Genomic DNA, 21521 nt, shown 5'->3' with positions numbered 1-21521 from the left:
TTTTTATTGGAATTCTGCTGTGTTTTTGATGTTTTGATATTCTCTGTATGCAGTTTGGCTATTGCTTTCTTTTTCTATTGACATTCAGGATGCAAGATGGAAGAATTTCTGCAAGGCAGAAGGAAGAAATTCAGACTTGACCTACTATTTAAACTAAGCAAATTAGTAAAAGTAAAAATGTTGAAAAATAGTGTAAATTCATCCTCACACATTTTCATCAGTATTTTGTGGCAGCCAACATTTCTGACCACTACTAGATGCTATATTTCTGTTTTGGCCTCAAACTGCATGTAATTATTCAGAGTCTGTGCCATTTCTCTTTGTAGGAAGCCTTATTACCCACAGGCAAATGTAATCTATCATCTTTTCCTTCAAAAATTCCCGTTTTCCCTCTACCCCAAAAGAAATCAGAAAAGATTTATAAGGTTCTGCAACCCACAAAACCTCCTTCGTTATCTCTAAATCAAGCATATCTGATTGCAAAGCTCTTATTTTTATAAGAATTTTGGGAGTAGAATGTTTTATGGCTTTTGGTGTGCTTTTACTAAAGGTGAAAAATGCATTTTTTTTAAAAAAAAAAAACTAATTCTTTTGAGAGCTATTGCAACAAAGTAAAAGCCCTTTTTGTCAGAAGAAAAATAATGGATCTACGTTGAGATGTCCAGACAGAATGAAGTACTAAAGCTGAAAAGATAACATCAATTCAGATAGTATTGTCTTAATATATTATTGTGTTACTATCTTATCCTTCTGATGCAACATAACAACTTATTCACCTATTTTTACTGCCATGGCGGGTGAGGTAGACAGCTCGTTGAATCCAGATGTCATTGTGTTCACTCCCCTTCCCCAGAGGATTAAATCTGATTTGTGACCAATCAATGTGAATGAGCAGCTCAGTTTTGTGCCTGTTCTCATTGCTTCCTGGTTACTTACTTACCACAACCGACCAGTTACACACTTCTGTCAGGTCCTTCACAGTTTCTTTTTGGTCAACTTCCGCTTATGTCTGCTTCTCTTGCTGTTTTCTCTCTTTTCTTTCTCCATTTTACACATCTACCCCTTCCCCTACATTGAAAGATTTTTTTTTTTCCCCTAACTGGATGTATTTCCTAAAGTTTGTGGCATAGAAGATGTTTTTCAGTGAAATTCTCGTTCATTTTTGGACAACTTTAATAGAAATAGTGGCTTTGCATAAGAAATAACTGTAAGGATTTCAAGACTTGTTATTGGTGATTAGCACATCTTGCCCTCAACTGCTGGCTTGCTTATTTATCTCCTCAGTCAGACAGTAAACTTATAAAGCAACTCATATTGTTTCAGCTTCGTTGACCTGTTGATGCTACAATATATATGTTAAATTTTTTCCTTTTATAATGTTTGCTTAGTTTTTTAATTATTTTCCAACGTTATCTTTATAACTGAGAGTCGTGAAAACTGTGGTGTTAGTGGAAAAATATACCACTAAAGCGTAACAGACCTGCTTTTGATAGGCAGCATTGTATATCCTCATTGCCCCATGTAATTGAATTAATTTTCATATGAGCAATGTTTTGGTATCTTTAGGTGTACAATTAATTTTTATTTTTTTTAAATAATTTTGTCTTTTACTGACTTTTTCACTTCTCAGGGCTTCCCTAAAGTCCTCCTAGGTGAAACAGGTCATTAGCAATAAGTTACTTTTAACATAAAAGCACTTAATTGAGGCTGTGATGTGGAGTTATTTATCTGCATCCCAGAGAAGTTAGAGAATTGAGATTTAAATGTTTGCATATGTAGGTCTTGTCTACTTTTTCTCTGTGGTCAGTTATCCTTTTAGTTCATGTATATAAGGCCAGCTTTTTTATCCCTCTTAACGATTTACATTTGCATACTGTCTTACTGATTACTCAGCTATACAGAAGATACTTAGTACTAGACAAAATGGAAAGAAAACATTCTTCATTTGGGAAGGCCGAAACCTTTTATTATTATCAGGTTGTTTGCCTTTTGTGCATTTGGACCAGACTTAAATTTAACCCTTCTCATCTCCTGTTTTGTTTAGTGCCTTATTAGACTGTACCTCCTTTTAAAAACTAGTCTTAAACATCTTCTATTCCAGCTCCATATAATTTTTGAGAATATATTTTTTTGCTTCTGCAGCATAACTTAGTTGCTTCCGTGTTTATATCCTCTTTCTTTACATCATCTCTCAGGAGTAACACTGAATTATCTCTGCATGTAAATCACTTCAAGTTTTAGCTAGTAATGTGTTTTATTGCAGTAACTGTTGTATTTTTGTGGTGTTAGCAATGCCCTGCATAAATTTCCTCCCTCTCTGAATTCTGTAGAGTAAAACTTAAACACAAAATCTTACAATAGGACATTAATGCCTATTTCTGGAAGCACAAATGAATTTATTCTTTCTCTAAGAATTTTTGGGTTTTAGTAAGATACTTCTACATTATGTGAAGGAATCTTAGAATATAATTCAGCAGTATAAATGATCTGAAATCAGTTCTTAATTTCAGTGGGTTTCTTAATTTCTTCGCTGAGCAAAAGGTGGAACTTGAAAATTTCTGAGGCAAAATGCATGCAGGTAGGGAAAAACTGAACAAGTGACAAAGCTTTTGAGTATGGGAGAATAGACCGGCAACAGTTTACATTTGAGTTGTAATTTTAAATTTAAACCAGGAGGTTGATCCTGCAGTGCAGAACCGACAGAGATCTCTATGCCTGCTTGGGATCCCGGTTATCTTCAGTGAGATTCTTGGTAGATTCAAGGAGTCATTCACAGAAATGAAGAAACTGAAGAAAGCGTCAGGAAAAAAGTAGCACAGAAATGGCTGTATCTAAGCCAGACAGTAAAATGGCTATATTTAAGCCAGATTTGTAATCCTGTTTTACAAATCTTATGAATTATAATGTCTTAAAAAAGGAAACAAAAATTTATTCAGTAATGCTTATTCCCAAACAGGTTCACTAACTTGATTCCTATTTAAGTAAATAATTTAAAAAATATTAATTAAAAAAAAATACTGTTCATTTTCACAAGCAGTGCATCTGTCTTTCTGAAAGCTCAACTTTTGGACAATATTTTACTTTCTTCTCTTAAAATGCTGCGAGACTTTCAGTCAGTAGTAACCTGTATGGCATTTTTCAAGGTGGCCATGGCATATGTGGGTGTAGACCTCCAACAGCTAGAAGTAGCAATTAGATTAGGCATAAGGAAAAATTTTCTAATAGCAAGAATAGTTAAGCATGGATACAGACTGATGTAGATACCGTGTTCCCCAGAGAAGCATCTTTCATAGTAAAGTTGATTTTGCTTTGAGATGAGGAGGACATCATGTTCACCCCTTCCAGTTCCACTTCTAAAGTTTGTGTTGTAATCACTTGATGAAAGTGGAGTTAGGACAGTTTATGCGGACATCTATTAATCATATGTATTCAAGGCTTTAGGGTGCAAAGAGATAAAAAACCCCAAAACCCAACACCACCTTGTCTAGTGGTAAACCAAAAAAAAAAGGTTGATTTTTCTTAGTGTGTACATGTGCATTAGTGTATTTATGAGTTTATATTTTGCAAGATCTAGTGCTGAAGTCAAAGGCACTTGAGTCAGACAAGCTTTAGCATGTGCTTGCTAGGCATCAAGAACCAGACTTCAGCTCTGGAGAATGATACCTGAAAGGCATTTAACACTATTTTTTCCCTCCAGTAACTCAGCCTGAATAGGTTTTTTGTTTGTTTGTTTCTGGCATTCTCAATTGTGACAGTCAGAACTTGGAGAAAGAGGAGAGTTGCAGAAGTGTACGGGGAAGAAATGTGAACTGTCTAGATGATGCTAAAGCAGAAGACAAGGGAAAAAATAAATCACCTTCGTATATTCATATATACCATTGATAGCTGTATTTTTTCCTTTCCTGAAAATGAGAATAAGGCTTTTGGATAGTGAAGTCTAGACCAATTGTGGGAGTTTACAAGTTCTTTAAAAACAAAGTTACCAACAGAAAGATGTAAAAGGGAGGTATATCATCTTTAGTAGAAAAATAAATTAGTTTCATTATTTCTTTTGAAAGAATAAATGACAAAAAAATGTATTTGGTATGAATGGTTCAGTTAATGGCTTTCTCTGCCTCATTTATAACACACTCTTGTATAATACTACTGAGATTATTGAAGTGCACAGTGATGGAGGGACACATCGTTCTCTTTTAATGAGTATTCTCATGCCTAGTTGATGAGTGTTTGTTCTCTAAGCAGCACAGAATTAGTATATACAAAGTCTAAATTATTTGACTTTGAAATATTTTTCATTGGTGCAATCAATCTATGACTAGATCGTAGATAGAACTATTGCTGAATTGCATTCAGCTTAAAAGTCTATTTCTTATGGAATACAAAGTGGAAGGTACTCTCTAGGAAAGCTGGAAAAAACATTTTCTTGTATAACAGAACATTTTTAATTCCTTTAGTGTTTTATTACAGTAACATCCATCCTGTTTATGTCAGTTGACCTAAGGCAATTAGTAAGGCATCATCAAACATTAATGTTAATCCAAAGAAATTCCATACTAATTCAATGTTCATTAGTGCTCACTTGTATATTATTATTGTTACATGTGCTGTGTCTATAGTGGGGACATTTTGAAGTGTCCGCTATCACATGTATTAGGGCTTTAATGTAACAAAACTGGGTATGATGAATTCTGTGTTGCAGGCTCATTTACTATTACACAGCAGGTGCTCCTTTGTAGTTAACCATCTAAAGAGATATTTTTAAGAATGAGTGATTGCATACAAAATTGATGTTGATAAAGTAGAATATAAGCTCCATGCCATGTGGGATTTGCACAGTTGTACACGCTGCACTTCAGCTTGCATAAAAATTCTCGGCAACATTCTAGTGGCAAAATGTTAATTCCTTAGGGGTTCATTAAAATAACATTAATCATGAACTCTGACGTTCACATTGATTTATTCTGAAACTTTATAATTAAAATTAATCAGATTCTATAATTAGGTAGAGTAGGAAAATGAAATTTGGCCTTGTAACTTTATAATAGAACTATTAATTCATTTATGTTAGACTTCTTTTGAGGAATTTAATGAACATCTGCTTTTAAATATAGATCATATAGTCAAACTGTATATTACAAGAAGCTGGTGTTTCTTTCTATGTTGAGAAGTGTTTTGCAATACTTTGAGAAATGTACTTATTTTTTGTTTACCATTGTGATGGACTTCAGAGAAAGCTGAAAAAAATACTCTGCTTTCTGGTGAGCTGAATCCTGGTTTTAAGAACCTGCCCAAGGGAAATCCCATAATTAAATCTACAGGGTTTCAGATAATGTCTATACTTCAGATGACTGGATGGATGTTATTCAAGCTACCTGGAAGTTGTCAGTCTGTCATTATTAATTATGAGATAATCATATTTCTGTGTCAAAAATGGAAGGGAAAAGTGTTGTTATTACAGTACTCTATCATTCATTCTACTAGAACAAAGAAAAGAGGCCATCTTTTCTTGTCAAAGTAAATTTACTTTCTGCAGGGCTTGTGAATGTTACAAATGTATATGGCTTCAAAGAAGCCGTGTGCAGATTCAAAGAGGGACTACTGAGATGCCGTATTTGGCTTAGTAAGTCCCTGACATACAAATTGTTGAGGACTGTAGGGACATTCTGGGGAAATACTGCTGTTTGCTTGCCCTATTCTTAAGTTCTTCTTTGGGTTTCATCTTTCAGCTACTGTTCGAGACAGGTTATGAAGCCTGGATGTACCTTTGATCTGACGAAGTAAAACCATTATTATTATATTCATTTACATACATTTATACCTTTATTTACTGTTAAGATTTGCCTTCAGGAAGCCCAGGTCCAAGACCCATGCAGACTGGAGCAGAAAGATCTTTCCCTCAGGAGAGGAGGATCAGGCTAGGGAACATGAGCTGAACTGTACTTTTTCACCTGTTCAACAGCCTATTTCTGCTAGACCAGTTGGGAACTAAATACAGCTGCTTGTATTTGACACTGTATGTGATCATATAATTTGTTTACTTTAACCACCTTTGCCTACATTGCTAATAAAGCATTTTCAAGAATTTATGACTACTGTTGATACTGGAATCCTGGCTTTATTTTTCTAGTCAGTGATGTTGCCCTGGCGGTTCTGGTTTGGTTTTTTTACCATTCACGTTATGGTTTTTGCAGTTTCTGTTCTCTTGTCCAATCTGCGGATTGGAAATAACAGTGAGATAAAAAATGCCTTGAGAGGGAAGGGAAGAAACTGAGTGGCTGTCAGTAAGCAAGCTAACACACAACTTCAGAGGCTGGTACATTTTCTGTTTGTTGTATGTTGCCAAAAGGAGTCTGATGTTTGTGATGTATCTCTATAAACTGTGTGTGTGTGTGTGTGTGTATATATTTTTCTTAGTGGTAGCTCTCAGATCCCCTGTGAATATATACAGCAATTTTTGATCACTTTTTAATTGAAACAGCCATTTGCTTTCTTGTATAGATGTTATTTTGGTGTTTGTTATTTTTTTATATACTGTCTTGAGACATGCAGTAATTTTTCAGATTAATTATTAATCTTCCTATATACCTTCTTCTTTACATAGGATCTCCATTCAGATACTTGTGCTCAATTTCCTGATGGGTGTTTCAGGCCTGTAAATTGCTCTAAAAGCATGAGCCACTGATAGATGGTGTGAATTGTTGCTTGTAGCTAGATTTATTTTTACAGTTCTCTGGGGGTTTTTATTGATAGAGGTTGTAAACCCAGCAGTTTGTATTTTGCAAGCTTAATGAATTTACCCAGCTTTTTCCTGATAAAATGATCTACCAGGGTATGGTGGTGTCACTTAACTAAAACTGAGATTGTTGCTGTTGGCTACCTTTATTTCTGGTTTATGGATTTTATTGCAAAGGGAAATGTTATATGAAAGTGACCCTCTGTAAATAAAAGTTTGAACCCATAGGCTCAGCCTACTTTCTTCTTGCCAACGTAGCTTAGAAGACTTGGGCTTTATTAGGTGATGCTTTTTTGTTTTGTCCACATACTAGAGCATTTACTATTTCCGTGCACTCCGAGTCAGTATATAGCTGGTAGTAATCTATTGGAAAGCAGGTGTAGACATGTTAACATAGGACCTTAAGAATGAGTCCTTGTTTGGGTTAGCTTAACCTAGGTGGTTGTTTGTGGTTTTTTTTTTTTTATGGTACAGATTTTTTTAGGGAAGGTACCTACTTGCCATCTGGTTTTCTTGAAGACATTCATTTTGTTGAGAATAGCAGATTTTGGGTTGATGTAGTCCGTTAAAAAAATAATATCCAGTTATATGTATGGAAACATATGTTTTAACACACTAGATTTGGGGTGGGCATGTATTCCACGGCTGCTTTGGGCCCTGGGATGTTGTATTTGTCTTTCAGAGCACTGGAGTGGCCCATGGTGCTTCCAGAGAGCCTGGCGCTACAAGTGCCCACGAAGTTGATTGTGGTAGTATAGCAGACCCGTGAGGTGCGGAATGACTGCTACTTCTGTGACCCTGCTGTTCTACCGTTTGTCTGTTGATACGCTGGTCTGAAACTACGTGCCCTTCAGGAGAGGTCCAAGACAAACCAGATTCATTAATGTATGCCTCATTATTGAGGAGAAAAAGCAAAAGGAGAAGTGTTTGTGTGTATGTGAATATGTACCCAGTTGTGCTTGTTTAACCGGATTAGTCAAAAAGATTTTGCATGTCTTGGCAAAAGAAATTATTTTCTCATGTTCCTTACTCTAAGTTCATTAGAGTGTCTAACATTGAAAAGATTTGTGTCTTACACTTCTCCATAAATTAGAAGTACATGGAGCCTTTGAACAGTGCATTTTGAGTAACTGCATCAATACCAGGACCACATTCACACGCCATAAATATTTGAGGGCAGCGGGTAGAAGTAAGAAATAGGAAGGACAGAGTAAGTGAAACGGTCTTTTGGGAGCACGATATTTGTTCCTAACAGCTCAAGCCTTCTATTCTGATCAGAACACCTAAATGCTAAACCATAAAAACAACTTTGAAATGAAGCAGTTAACTTCTTCCTGCAGTACAAAAGTCACTCAACTTCAGAATGACACCTGCATTTTTGGTTTCATTTTGTAATTAACCAAATGTATTTTCAAACTGTGCATAGTAAAATTCCAGCACTGTAGATGATGACCAGAAACTCAAGGACCCATGTAGTAAAGAAATAAGAAACTGAAGTGTGGATGTTTAAGATGAGTCTTAAAAAGACAAGTAATGTTTTGAATAGCAAATAATTTATGCAAAATATGTTACAAAATCTAAGATGCTAAATAAATAACCCGTACAATGTATTCTGTTTTGACACTTTGTTTCCACTTAAAAGATAGTGAATGCAGATTCGTTAACAGTATTTTGATGCTATTTTTCATTATATTTGCTTTATATTTTGTACAAACAATTGAACTGTAATTTCAAATTTTAGCCTTCTGCTTTGAAGCTACACGAAAATATGGTGGGATAAACATTGAGAAAAATAGATTTGTGGTTATATAATTTCTCTTTATTATAAAAAAAGTTGCTTCACCATATGAAACTTTTCCTTCTATATTTTAGAAGGCTCGTGTTCCCTTTTATATTTCACCAAGTTGGCATGATATAATGTGTTTCTAGTTTCTGTAATCTTTTATGATTACAACATGAGTGTAGTATTATAAAAGTTATTCTTATACAGTATTGAGAAGTCTTGAAGATTTAAAACCAAACAATGGGATATAAGAATGCTTCGATCCAGATAATAAATGGCAGACAAATAAGCAATGTAGTAATTCTTAAAGACTTAATACTACATTTTTTAATATTTTAAGGTTTGGGGTTTATTTGCTTAGTTTGATGCATCGTAATGTTAAAGGACTATTAAACCTTTACCATTTGGTCCAAATTCCTGTATTTTTCAGCAAAGTAGAGGCTTACTTTTGAGTAACGTTTTACATTCTAGGAGTAGCATAACTCTAAGGGCTTGTTTCTGGTGCCACTTCTGTCACCAGCTATCTTTGACAGAAGTAGGTTTTGGGCCCATTTGTCTTCGAATATGAATGCCTGATTTGGCAGGCTATTCTTTCAGAGCAGGTTTTGTAGACAGCTGCCTATTGAAGTCTCCTGTCCATACTGTCTTGCAGGACAGTGAGATTTTACAAAACGTCATCAGAATTGTCTAATGGTTGCGTACGTAAACTTTGTTGTTAAAATACATCCATTTATCATTACGTTTTTCTGAATTAGAAATCAGGTTGTATTTCCAAGCAACAGGTAAGTTTGAGGAGAATTTGTTACCTTTTTTGGATTTTCATTTATAAGAAAACTTGGCTATGTATTTCAAGTATTTCTTAGAAGTCTAAATAGTTAAACCTTCCTTTTGGTTAATGCATTACTTCTGGAACAAGTAGATAAAATTCTACACATTAAACACGGTAAAAATGGTGCATATTCTGCAAAGGACAGAATTTTAGATTAAAGTTTTCTGGGCACAAAAGCAGTAACAAAATGATCCCTACAAAACAGAGTAACTTAATAACACAAGAAATAACTTTTGTTAATTTGAAACTTTAGAAACTGAAGCTTGTAAAGTAAGATGTAATTAAATTATGGTACTGTACATACCAGCTGTTCTTGGTAATTGAAACTTTACAATATGAAAAATACATTACATCTGTACAGTTTATACAGGTAGGTAAGATGAATTTTGAAAAAGATTTCACTTCAAGGGTTGTACGCTGAAGTCAATAAAATACTGCACAACTTAACTGATTACAAATTGTAGACTTGAAACAATTAATCTTTGTGATTCTTTTTTAATTTGAATAGGGATCCTAGAATCCGTAATACTATGTCTTCTCACTTCTGTCCATAATGTTACATAGAATTTGGTTGCAGCCTCTGCTACGGGGAAAAAAGGCAACAACAAAAAAGCCCCAGTTATGCCAGCTGCTGACTGTGTTCCTTGATTCGTGCCGCTGTTGTTATTGTGCTCAGATCCAGATCAGTTTCTAGGTGTGTTTCCACTGTTTCTTCCTGGTTATTCGAGTCATAGGGCTTGTGAGCAAGCAGTTCATGATGTACTCCACAGTAACTTATCGTGGGCTGATCATAGGCAAGAAATGTTGACACATTCATAGACAATGGTATCTAGGGGAAAAACAAAGATGAAAAACAGCCAGTTACCAAAAGATATAATCAAATTGTACTTGGCTGAATTTGATGTTGAAGAAACGGACTGTCTAAAAACATTGGCTAATGCCAAATATAGTGCTGCACATAAATAAAGCTCTTCCTTCTCTCTTATCTCTCTACCCCCTCCACTCCACCCAAACCCTGGTCTTTACTAGGGTGTTTTAAACCTAACCACTGCCACCCTGTGGCCCAGGGCTAGGTGTGTGCTTGAATGAGTTTGTGAGGATTAAGATGTGATTGAACTCAAATTATCTTTAGAATGTAATTAGCCTCTGCTAAAGTCAATCTACCAGGGAGGAGAAAGAGGAGTGACTCAACTGGGGATATATGGAATATTTCAAATGAAATTTGAATTGCTTTTCAAGTTTAAGAGTGGTTAGTGGATCTTGAATATAGTGGGTGCTGATACCTTTGGTCTGCTGGGAAATACAGATGACACGTTTCCTATTATTTATAGCATAAGCATCGATTTGAATCTAGCAGCTTTCAGTAAATTTTGGACTATGGTAGATGATAGCTTCATCCTCTGTTGTGCTGTGGTAGCTCTTGTGGAAGCTTCACTATTGCAGGCTTAATTCAAATGCTTTAGGCTGAAAACTTACTAAAATTTTTTTACTGTTTTGTTGGGATTTTGAACACACTTCAGCATAGAATTACTTACACTATAGTGTAGAATTAGAGACAAAATTAATACAGCTTTTGAACAGCATGTATTTGTACTGTTAGATTTATTTTTACATATATTAAGAGAACGGAAGTGTGAAAAAGGTGGCTATATTGTAATGGCTGTATGAATCATGCATTTAAGTATCTAGAAATCAGATTTCCCACCCATTGTAAAACTAAAGAGAACAACTTTTATTTGTGACTTTTGTTGTTCTCTTGCTGTTATTTTGAAGACTGAGTGAAATGTAATAAAACTAAATATGTAGACGGGTAATATTTAAAAGCATTTTAATTTGAAATATGATATAGTACAAAACACAACTGTTTCTCATTAGCACAGCTGATTGATGCATTTGGATGTCCCACCTGTACCTCTGCATGCTCCTGACAGTGTCTTGGAAGTCCCATTGTAAACACTGCTCATATGCGATGTGAAACATAGAGATAGACTGAAAAATATAAGGAAATGGATTACTTTTCTACCTCCATGTGAGATATTGATAGCTCGTGTGGAGCTAAATAACATTCAGCTTAGAAGATGGACGTATGTCCAGTGTGATGTCCATCACACTGTCTGAATTGGAAGAATATTGGTTAAACCTGTGTCAAAACTGTATTTTCATAGAATAGAATCAGAAAACCAGTGGAGTGTATCTTTTTCTATCTTGACTCTTGTATTTGAAAGATTTAAGGTTAAAGACACCATACTGTATCATAGGTGTCTGGTGATCTGTGTCTTTTCACTCACAAAAATTCATGAGCTCTCTCTGCATTTCATGTAGCAGCCTTGGGTGAGTTTTGGTTTTTATCCCTCATGATGAAACACTGGATGAACACCTCGTGCTTTCTTAACATAATGAAGAGACTTTACCTCAGGAACAACTCTGGCGTTTTAAATACATGCAATAAGAAGAAATGCTCCACATTTTTTCCCTTTCATAAACACTTATCTTTTCTTAAGGCAAGTGTCTTCATAAACACAGTATCTTTTCTTAGACTATTGAACATTTCCTTTTACAGCTCAAAATGTGTTGCCTAACCTAATTTCATGAATGTGGCACAATATTGGATGGTGTCACTGTGGGCATGGATTACTTTGGAGGCTGCAATGCCATAAACATGTACGGTCTCCTACAGCTTTGCCCTCATGATAGAGGAAAGACTACAGTGCTGTGCTATGTCCTCATCATTACCGTGATCACATCCAGAACCCTGGCCCCTAGGTGATCTCCTCAAGTAGCAATTTCAGTGCAACCAACACAGTTCTTAAGCCCTACTGTAAACAGGACTGATCCTCTCCTTCCGAGCTTGATTCTGCTTTCAGTTCCTATAGTACTGTAGGGTAGAAACACCTCTGGTCCAATTTCTACCTAACATAAAGACTGCCATAAATTCTGGAGACAGGATGTAAGCAAAGCCACCTCCCTCTCCACTCATGTTCTGTTAACCAGATAGACGTGTCTGAGAGTTATACGAAATTTCTTATTGAATGAACCGCCTTAGTAAACAGTGAGGCTAGAAGGCTTGAGACGTCCCAAAGAGTGTACAAAAAGGAAAAGTGGCGTAAAGGCTCTGGCTGTACAGGGAATCATGTAGATGTGCTGGTACTTACTTCTTCTCTGCTCATTCAGCTAATTTAGTCATATTTGCATTGCGGTTTTTTTACAGGAGCAAAAGGTGGTGAATGGCCTTGAATCACTAATGCCTATCCACATGTCCATGTCCATTTGGAAACCAGACAAAATGCTATACAATCTGGCTTCAAATGTGCTGCTACCCACATTTTGGTTGGAATAGTCAACACAGAGATATTTAGCGTGGCATCTATTAAAACAGAAGATAGGGATTGACATGATTTGTAAAAATTAAAACCTGTTTCTGTTTGGATGAGCGAGGCTTGCATAAATTTTTGTAAAAGATTTGTTGTATGTATGTTGGACTGGAAAAAGTGTGTGTCTGTTATGATCTTAATACTTGGTCGTATTCGCAGTTGCCTTTTTTCATGTATTTTTGTGTAATTTATCTAAATTGCTGACACTTGATCATATTCTGTTTTCAGCAACATCAGAATAGAAGGAAAGTGGAAGGGAGGAAAGGAGCACTTTAACTGCTTCAGACCTATAGTCAGAAACAAGCTGATTATGGTTATGGGCTTGTTCTAGTTTCTTTCTGATGCTGACATGGCAGTAAAGCACCTCTGTCGGCTGTTGGTCAGGAGTGTAAGGTGGGCTAAGCAAACTATACGTGCCATGCAATGTAGATGATTGCACACACGCACTCTTTCATGCGTGCACGTACAGGTCTGAGTGGGAAGCCCACATGGGAGGAGATCTAAGGCCTAGCTGAGATTAGAGAAACAGAACTAGTGACATTTTCCTTAGTCTGGTAAAGTTTCCGTTCTGAAAAAAATTTGCTTGTGTGGTTCTCCCTTACTGTTTCTGAAGTGATGTATGAAATTGTGTTGGCAATTCTACCTTATTCTGGGCAAATATGAACCAGGAATGATGGCACTGTTCAGAAGAGTCTGCACTGGTTCTCTTGTAACCGGGTCATTCCTGTAGAATGCAAAATCTCCACCTTTAGGAAAATTAGTAATATTCAGACCTGTTATAAAATCTTCCACATATGTTCTTATGACCTACTCCTTTTCTCTTGTTGCATCTTTTTTTCCCCTTCTGTCTCTGTTTCCTAGAATGGTCAGGATCTGACCACCTGCTATGTTTCTTTTTAGTGTAAGTATTTGGGGAAGGAGACTTCTTGGTCACTCCAGTTCATATTGCAGCTCATTTGTAACTGGCAAGTGAAGCTGCTGCCAGCTGCTGCTTTATGGGTCGCTGGGTGTGCTGGATCACTTTGGGCTTCTTAGGTTATAGTCCTGGAACAGAACTGTCAACCGTCATGGCATGGTAATTGAACAAGGAACATCCCTATTTGTATTTCCTCCATTGCATTTTTCCTTCCTGTTTTCCTTCTGATAGTGGTATGTGTCTCAGTAAAAGTTCTATCTCTGTAAACCTCCTGTTCTTTGAACTTTTAAAAATAATTCAAGTAAGCGATGCCACAGCATTTGTAGTGATAGCTCTCATCTCTTTGTCAGCAATTCTGGGGTAAAAACCACTGCCTTGTTTAATTACTAGTGATGTGTGAACTTCATATTGTTTGGAGTTCAGGTTCAGATGAGCATCCAAAGAGCCTCAGCTTATCTCAGATTTACAGTTTAGAAGCCTTAAAATTGGAATTACTATTCAAGGAAGCATCTGTCCTGCAAGCTGAATTTCATTGCATAGTATTAAATTTCTCTACAGTGTGGGGAGGAAAAATGTTCCAGAAACCCTATATTTTTTAATAAGTAAGCCTAAAACTCTAGACTTGTTTTATATAGAAAATGTAGCTCAAAGGTTGCATTTACAAAACTGCATATCAAAACAGAATTTAAAAAAAAATAATTCTGTTAAGTCTGGACAAGAATCTAATCCAGTGTTTGGTATGTTGATGTTTTCACATTTCTGTTTTGATCCTTTCTCACATAAAAGTTACCACAGATTAAAAAGAAAGTGAGATTGAGAATTTTGTTCTGGCTTCTCTCTAACAATTAGAGATCTGGAGGAAATAGGTCATTTTATTCAGATTGCAGAAGAATATTCACTACTAAACAGCTGTAAACTGATTGGGGAGGGAATGCTGTGAGATACAAATTAATATCTTGGCAGTCAGCAAAGATGAGGAAGGTTCTAGCAAAAGCATACAGCGTTTATTAAGCTTCTGGTGTTGTAGTGGTGTTCTTATCTAATTGCTTGACCTTGGCTTGTCTTCCGTAAGAAACAGAATTGCATTTTTTTCCAGATTTATTGTATTTAGAATTAGAGGCAATATTTTCAGCCTAAGGATTTTGGTGTTTTGTTAAATTTGATGGACGTGGGGTGTTCAAACCTCCTGGGGGGATTTCAAGACTCAGCCACAGAATCCTGGAAATGAAAGCTTGGAAACTAAAAGTATAAGGACATAGCCACAGATTTGGAGCGGCTTCAGAATGTAGGCATGGGAAAATATGATAGGGCAAAGGAATATTATCCTTGGAGGTGGCAGAGATAAGGAGCTGAAAACCAGAGGATCGTGAGCAGGAGGGATGAAAATAAGTAAACCAGGTTGTACACTGAAATAGGAGAGTAAACTGAGCTGAGGATGGAAGCAATAGAGCTGTGATGTATCATTCTGAAAATTTACTGAATATAGGAATGTTATTACAACATAGCCATGGGAATATAATAAATCAGCATATGGTCAATATTTAAGAATTAAATCTGTTTCATATAGAAGTCAGTAGAATTTTGCTACTGGTTTCAGTAAAAAAGAATGGAACAAGTCCTTGTAATATATACCAGAGAATTATAAAGGTTTTATTGGCATGAATCAAAATTAAATGCTTTATTCATGGCCACTGTGAAGAATCCTGTTATTTCAAATGAACCTTAGAACAAACCTGATACTTTACTATCCATTATTTTGTCATTGTGATGTATTTGCCATGTTATTTAAATTTATTGGGGGTTAAATTTTGAATAGTACTGTTTTTGAATCCTTATGCATGCAAAACAGAAAAAAGGAAGCTTGGAAGGAATAAAATACCTTGGACTTATTAGATAGAGAATACATTAGAATAAATTATAATTAATGTATTTAAGAAATCTTATCTAAATTGGCTCTTTTGTGAATCTTAACAACCTGATTTCAGACTTTGAATTACAAATGAAGGCAGTTTCTGTCTTCATTTGGGAACCCCCTGAATTTCTAGTTTCTCTCCTGTTTCCTATGCCTATGAACCTCACTGTTGAATGCTGTTCTCAGCAAAGCATCACTGAACCCATTTTGTTCATACTTATTAGCCAATATTTCCAGCGTACCTTTGATTCTTCTCTAACTATCCCTCCTTCCCACAAGCTTTCTTACTTGCAAATCACTTGTCAAATTGTGCATTGTTTTTGCTACCTCTGCTTTCTCAGCCCCCTGTCTAAACTTCCCAACTTGCCTACTCCAAACTTCATTATACCCTCTTCTTTAGCGTGGTCAGACGTGTTTACCTGTTTTTCTTTGTCACCCTCTGCCCTATTTTTCTGTATTTCTCATCTATATGTTTTCTGTCTTGTCTCCTGCTTTTCTCTTCCATTTCTCGAAGTCTTCACACAATACCTTGTGACTTCTTTTGCATCTGCCTTTCGCTCTCCTGTGACTCCATCCCTCTGCCAACCCAATGGTCCTGTCCTCTGGCCTACCCCGAGCTCATTCCACTGAAATGCATCTTACGCTGCCCTCTGAGAGCTGTCTCTTGTAGCCAGAACTACTTTGCATAACGGAGGCTGTAGGCACAGTTTCTCAGTTTTTCCTGTCTGCCCCTCTCTATGCAGTCTGCCATAGGTGCCATTTGTTTTCATAGGCAACATTGCGGGGCATTGTAATGCCTATCTCAGATTTTACTGCAGACATTTCAGAACATTTCACCCTGTTTCCTATGTCCTGTTTTTCTCTCAAGAGGAACTGATTTTCCCCAGATCCTTTTCCGTTTCTCTCTAACACTATTATTTCCCAAAGAGGGCTTATACTAACTTGGTTGTTTCTTTTTCTTCTGTTGCCAGCAGATGCAGAGAAAATGCTATGTATGAGTGTAATCCAAAAAGTCTTGTTCCAGTGCTGCTGGACTATAGCAGTTCTGTGAATTTTTGGACTCTTGCTAGAAACTACTTCTTGGGCTGAATGGAGAAAACCAGTTGAATATACACCCCAGCCACAGTGTAGTAGCCTTGCAGATACTTTGCTCCTTAGTCGTTCCTGTTTTCTTCCAAAAACCTAGGTAGGTCTTGGAATATTTGAAGTACTTCACAGGGTTCTGGTTTATTGATAAAGTTGCACAAGAATTACCTGAACACTCATTCAAGCTTTTTAACTGACTTCTCCTTGAAGCTGAGTCCCTGGGCCTTATGGAGTCTTAGGACATGACTGTAGCAAGATTGTTCGGTACCTTCACCTATGTGTCCTGCCCCTGCATCCCCACATTTAAATCCTGTCTGTGATTCAGGCAGGTCTTGCATGTAACAAGTCCCTTATTTTCACCCTTAAGTAGCATATCCAGTGGCTTTCTGTGAAAGCCCTAGAGCTGTCTGGTAGGTATAGTTACGAAAAGAAAGTACCTATCTGATTATGATATTGTCCCATTTCTTTCATTGTCTGCTTCTTCAAGCGTGTATTTACTTAAAAGTGCTGTACTGTGAAACAAGAGAGATGATTAAACTCAAGCTTCTGTTAGAGGAATAGATAAACCCGTTGTAGCCCCTTTTGGGAGAGCCATGGATTTATAGTTCAGATCCTCTTAGCTCCTCTAGCAAAATGTAACTGCCGTGGGGGTAGGGTTACCAGGAGTTACTTTTTGTTGGTGGTGGTATTTGCACACACTGTGAGGAGGCCTTACTGTAAGGCAACGAGTACCTCAGATTAAATTGTGGTCTCTTTAAAATGATGAAAATGGCTGGCTGTAAAAATTGCCAATCGCTTTTAAAGATCTTAGTTTTCCTTTAAACTTCCAAATTCTTATGTGGTTGTTCTTCAAAACCTGTGTCTGCATATTTCAACCTTTCAAAGTCCAAATTCTAAAGGCCTGAGAAAGGGCAATATGTTGTTAGATCAGCTGGTGAGAACTTTGGCATAAAATGTCACAAGGCATTGGTATTAACTCCCCCAGCTTTACTTGTGAATAGCAGGGAGGAGTTGTGCAAGTGAAGGATTGCAAAGGGAAGGATATTTGCCAACTTTTTCTGCTTCTCTCAACATTTATTTCTGCTCTATTCAGGCTGTTATTAAAAACCTACCAAAAGTCTGAGTAGTAACAGTAGCTTTCATCAAACAGCAAAATTTTTCTGCACACAAACATTAAGTTAATGCCCTCTTGGTGAGGGAGAATTGTGTTTACTATTCAAAGGGCACATCTGTCCAGATGTATGTGATTTCAACATGAAAATGTCTTTTTTGTTGTTCAAGAACATCTGCTTTTCTTCTGCTATGATTTTCCTTCTCTGCAGTAAATCTGGGCAATAAAGTACAGTAGTGATATGTTCCATGTTGTCTGCTTGGCTTTGGTAATTTTTCTATTCCAACATGTTCATCTCTGGTTACCTAAATTGGGGTCCCACATTGTAAGAGATAATGCAACCGGAACAAACATGTATTACTACGCATCTGTTTTGTGCCCAGTCTTTGCTGCCATGTTAGACCAAACGTGTCTTAACTGTACATTCTTATCAGAGAAAGATAAGAGTGAGGAAGCAAAGGACAGGTGAGAGGTTTGCATCACATCTGTATTTTAAGCTTCTTAAATAATCTGTTCGGTCTCACTGAATGTGAGGACCACTTGTCTCCATGGCAACGTAAGAACCATTACTTTGAAGTTGCTATTGAAGTAGTTGCTGCTTCTAGACTTGTTCTAGTGGTTGAATGCCCTGTGTTTATATTGACACAAAAAAGAAAAAGCTTAATAAGTACATGATTAGTATTATAGTCCATCAGTAATAGTATTCTTATCTGTTCAATGTTTAACGTGAATTTTAAGTAATTTATGATGCCGCATATTCCCTGGGAGAGGAGAGTGGTGTTAAAAAGTAAGAATCACCTTTGAAAGCAAAGGCCAGTACTTCTGAACTTTTTTGGTGAATGTTGGACATGTAAACAAGAAGCTGATTTTTTCTGAGGAATAGGAGAGGGTACAGACAGTATTCAGCCACTGTTGGGTTCCATGAAAAAAACATGCTTTTTTTTTTAGTTATGTCAATGTAGGTTTGGTATCTTAATTTTAAAGTAGAAGTAATTGGCAAAAATTTTTCAGCAAGTTGAATATACTAGTTTTGACAATGGCCTCTACCAGTTTTTGATATGCCAAAGTAAACAGCTGTTAACAGCTGCTGGGGAATATCACCCCTTTCTTTTTATTTTTGAGAACTAGAAGCTAAGGATGAGGAGGAAGCAGAACTAAAAAGCTTTATTTTTCATTCTGGTTCAGTTTCTTGGAGTTCAGACTATGAAATAGCTGTGGTTTCCTAGTTGCTGGACGTTTTGTCTTACATGTTGTTATAGTTTTCTCAAAATTTGAACAGGGTGACATTTGCTTAACATCTTTCCTTCCTGCAAAGAATGTGACATTCGTGGGATGAGAACAACTTGTGACTTGATTAGCTTTAATTGCTTGCTTGGCTTTGAAAGCAGTATGTATTACATTTTATTTTAGTTAGACGTTCATATTGGCTATTAATGTTAAAAAATGAACAAGTTCTAAATATTGTTCTGCCTGACAAGATAAATAATTGTTTTGCCTTTTTGTTTATTTGTTTGTGTGTGTGTGTTCTTTTGGTTTGTGATTTTTTTTTGGTGTGGGTTTTTTTGATTGTTTTTGGTTTTTTTACTTTAACAACCTGCAGTTTTGAATTTACTACATTAGAACTTGAAGAACTGTTATTTAAAAAAAAAAAAAAAATCCAGTTAGGGGAGTAGGTATGAGAGTGTATGATTATGAATAAAAATTTATCCTTCCAGTTGATGCATTGTTTGAAGTATACTTCATAATATTTAATATGAAGTGTATATTTCCCTATATTATTTCTAAAAATGTTATTACAATTAGTTCTGTATCTCTTGAGCATTAACCTTTTTAGATTTCTCATTTGTTTTTTGCTTGTATACAAAACTTTGTGTTTATTGATAGGCTCTGAAGGCATAATTGAGGAAGTATCGTTATAAAAGACAGCTCTGAACTTTGTGGGACTAAAAATAAATCAACACAGATAAAGCTTTTACTTCAGATGGTGGATAAATGATGGATTCAGTTCAAAGCGTTAGATAGCAAGCATTTGTTACATATAGGAAAAGCTAGCTGGTTTTGTTTGTTGCAGCTTGGAGAACTTGAACATCACACTGTATATTAGTTATAAATCATTATTTAGCAATCAATAGGTAATCTTAAAATACGAAGAGTTTTCATGCATAAAAAGCACGTAAAAAAGACCCCTTTGAAAAGTAAATAAGGTATTTGTAGAGAGGTCTGGAAGAGAATATGTTTGTAAGCCACACATGTGTGGGTAGATGTGTACATACTGTACGCATACACCTGTCAGTCTTGTGGACAAGCCTTAAAAGAGGTTAGTGCAGCTCCTTCCCTTCTTCCCTGCCAGTTTCAGAATACTGAAAAGGAAGCTAGACTTTATTGGTATATGTAGAAGGAAAGGGAGCTGAATGAAATGAACTAATGAATTAATTTGGTTTATATTATGGATTTGTTTCATATTTAGGGGAGGTCTGTCTCCCTTTTCAAAAAAACCTATTGTATCGTAAATTTGAAGAAACAGTGTATTACAGTTAAGTGTAGAAAAATTGATGCAAGCCAGGCTTAGCTAAACATGAGTGCTTTGTTTAGTTAAATACCCCAGGGCCTGGTTGTGCAGGGTGTCTTGCAGAAATGGACTTTTTGTTTAGGGGAGATTTGTGGAGGGTAAGGTCTGTGTATTGTATTCTGTGGTATTCCTCTTAATGAGCAAAAATTGCTGAAGGGTGGATATATCCCTTATCTAATCAGTTGCAGCACAAACTGCAGCTATTTTTACAGGTTTTCATCAGGCGTGGTTGTTTTGGTTGATTGTTGAACTTTTTGGCCCATCATATTGCTTTAAGTCGAGTTTTTTTGAGTACTCTATTCTTCAAAGGTTAGATTCTCATATATCAGATAGACCTGTGTAGAGTGTGATTAATATAATCTTATTTTCTTTATCCTTCTCTAATTATTTTAGTGTCACAAGCAATTTTAATATCCCCTAAATGCTGTAACAGGAAATGTCATTACTTTTCTTCAGGCTTGTTTGTAAACAAAGAAAAGGGAGAAATAAAACAGCAGCAAAATAAATAGCACTGAATAAACCATCAGCTGAAGTATTACCTACTCATGAGTACTGAGAACAAGTCAGACTCCAAAGAAGTCATGACCCTAACTTAAGAAAAGGAAGGTCTTTTTTAGTATAATCTTCAGCTTCTTGTTTACTTTTTGGTGTCTGTGAGTAGTTGGGGAATGTTATATAGCTTTTGTATCTAACTATGAAGACTAGGTTCTAACTTTAGTTAAAGCTGAACTTCTCAAAGCTCCAGTAGTAGTGGCCTTAGGAAATATGAGGACAGTTGGTAGTACTGAAAATAGAGAAGTCTTCCTTCTTCCACTTTGCCCTTTCTCTCTCTTGTTATCTCCCAACTGTTAACCTCTTTTTTTTTTTTCTTATTTCTCTTGTTTTCCCTCTATTTCTGTCTTTAAGAGGAAGCATCCTTCTTATTATTAACCCTATTAATTTGTGTAACCTCTCCAACTTTCAGTTATACTGTTGTTGGTTGCCATTAGTCTGTTATCTCATTCACACTTACTTTTCTTTCTATTCTACTGTATCTCTTTGGCTACATTTCAGTAAAGTGCCCTAATGCTCTCTTTCTTTAAGTGTCATGTCCCAAAATATGCTTTCTTGACACCAGGAAAGGAGACAGAAAAGCCTGACGGTGCTGAGACTCACAGTGAATCCACCTGCTGCAATTTCAAATTTTGAGCATTAGCTTTTAGCCCTCGATA

General features: G+C 36.2%; 1 protein-coding gene across 1 annotated transcript in view; it reads right to left on the bottom strand.

The window, feature by feature from the left end:
• Positions 1-8535: 8535 nt before the first annotated feature.
• LRRTM3 (leucine rich repeat transmembrane neuronal 3) overlaps positions 8536-21521 on the bottom strand; it is an 88900-nt gene continuing 75914 nt past the window's right edge. The window contains exon 3 of the mRNA XM_010292996.1: positions 8536-10174. Within this exon, the coding sequence (XP_010291298.1) occupies positions 9965-10174 (210 nt within the window). The 3' untranslated portion in view covers positions 8536-9964. The remainder of the gene's footprint in view (positions 10175-21521) is intronic.

The sequence above is a fragment of the Phaethon lepturus genome, unplaced genomic scaffold, assembly GCF_000687285.1.
Source record: "Phaethon lepturus isolate BGI_N335 unplaced genomic scaffold, ASM68728v1 scaffold9358, whole genome shotgun sequence".
Taxonomy (NCBI): domain Eukaryota; kingdom Metazoa; phylum Chordata; class Aves; order Phaethontiformes; family Phaethontidae; genus Phaethon; species Phaethon lepturus.
Note: the sequence above shows the minus strand (reverse complement) of the source record. Positions and strands in the feature narration are given on the sequence as shown.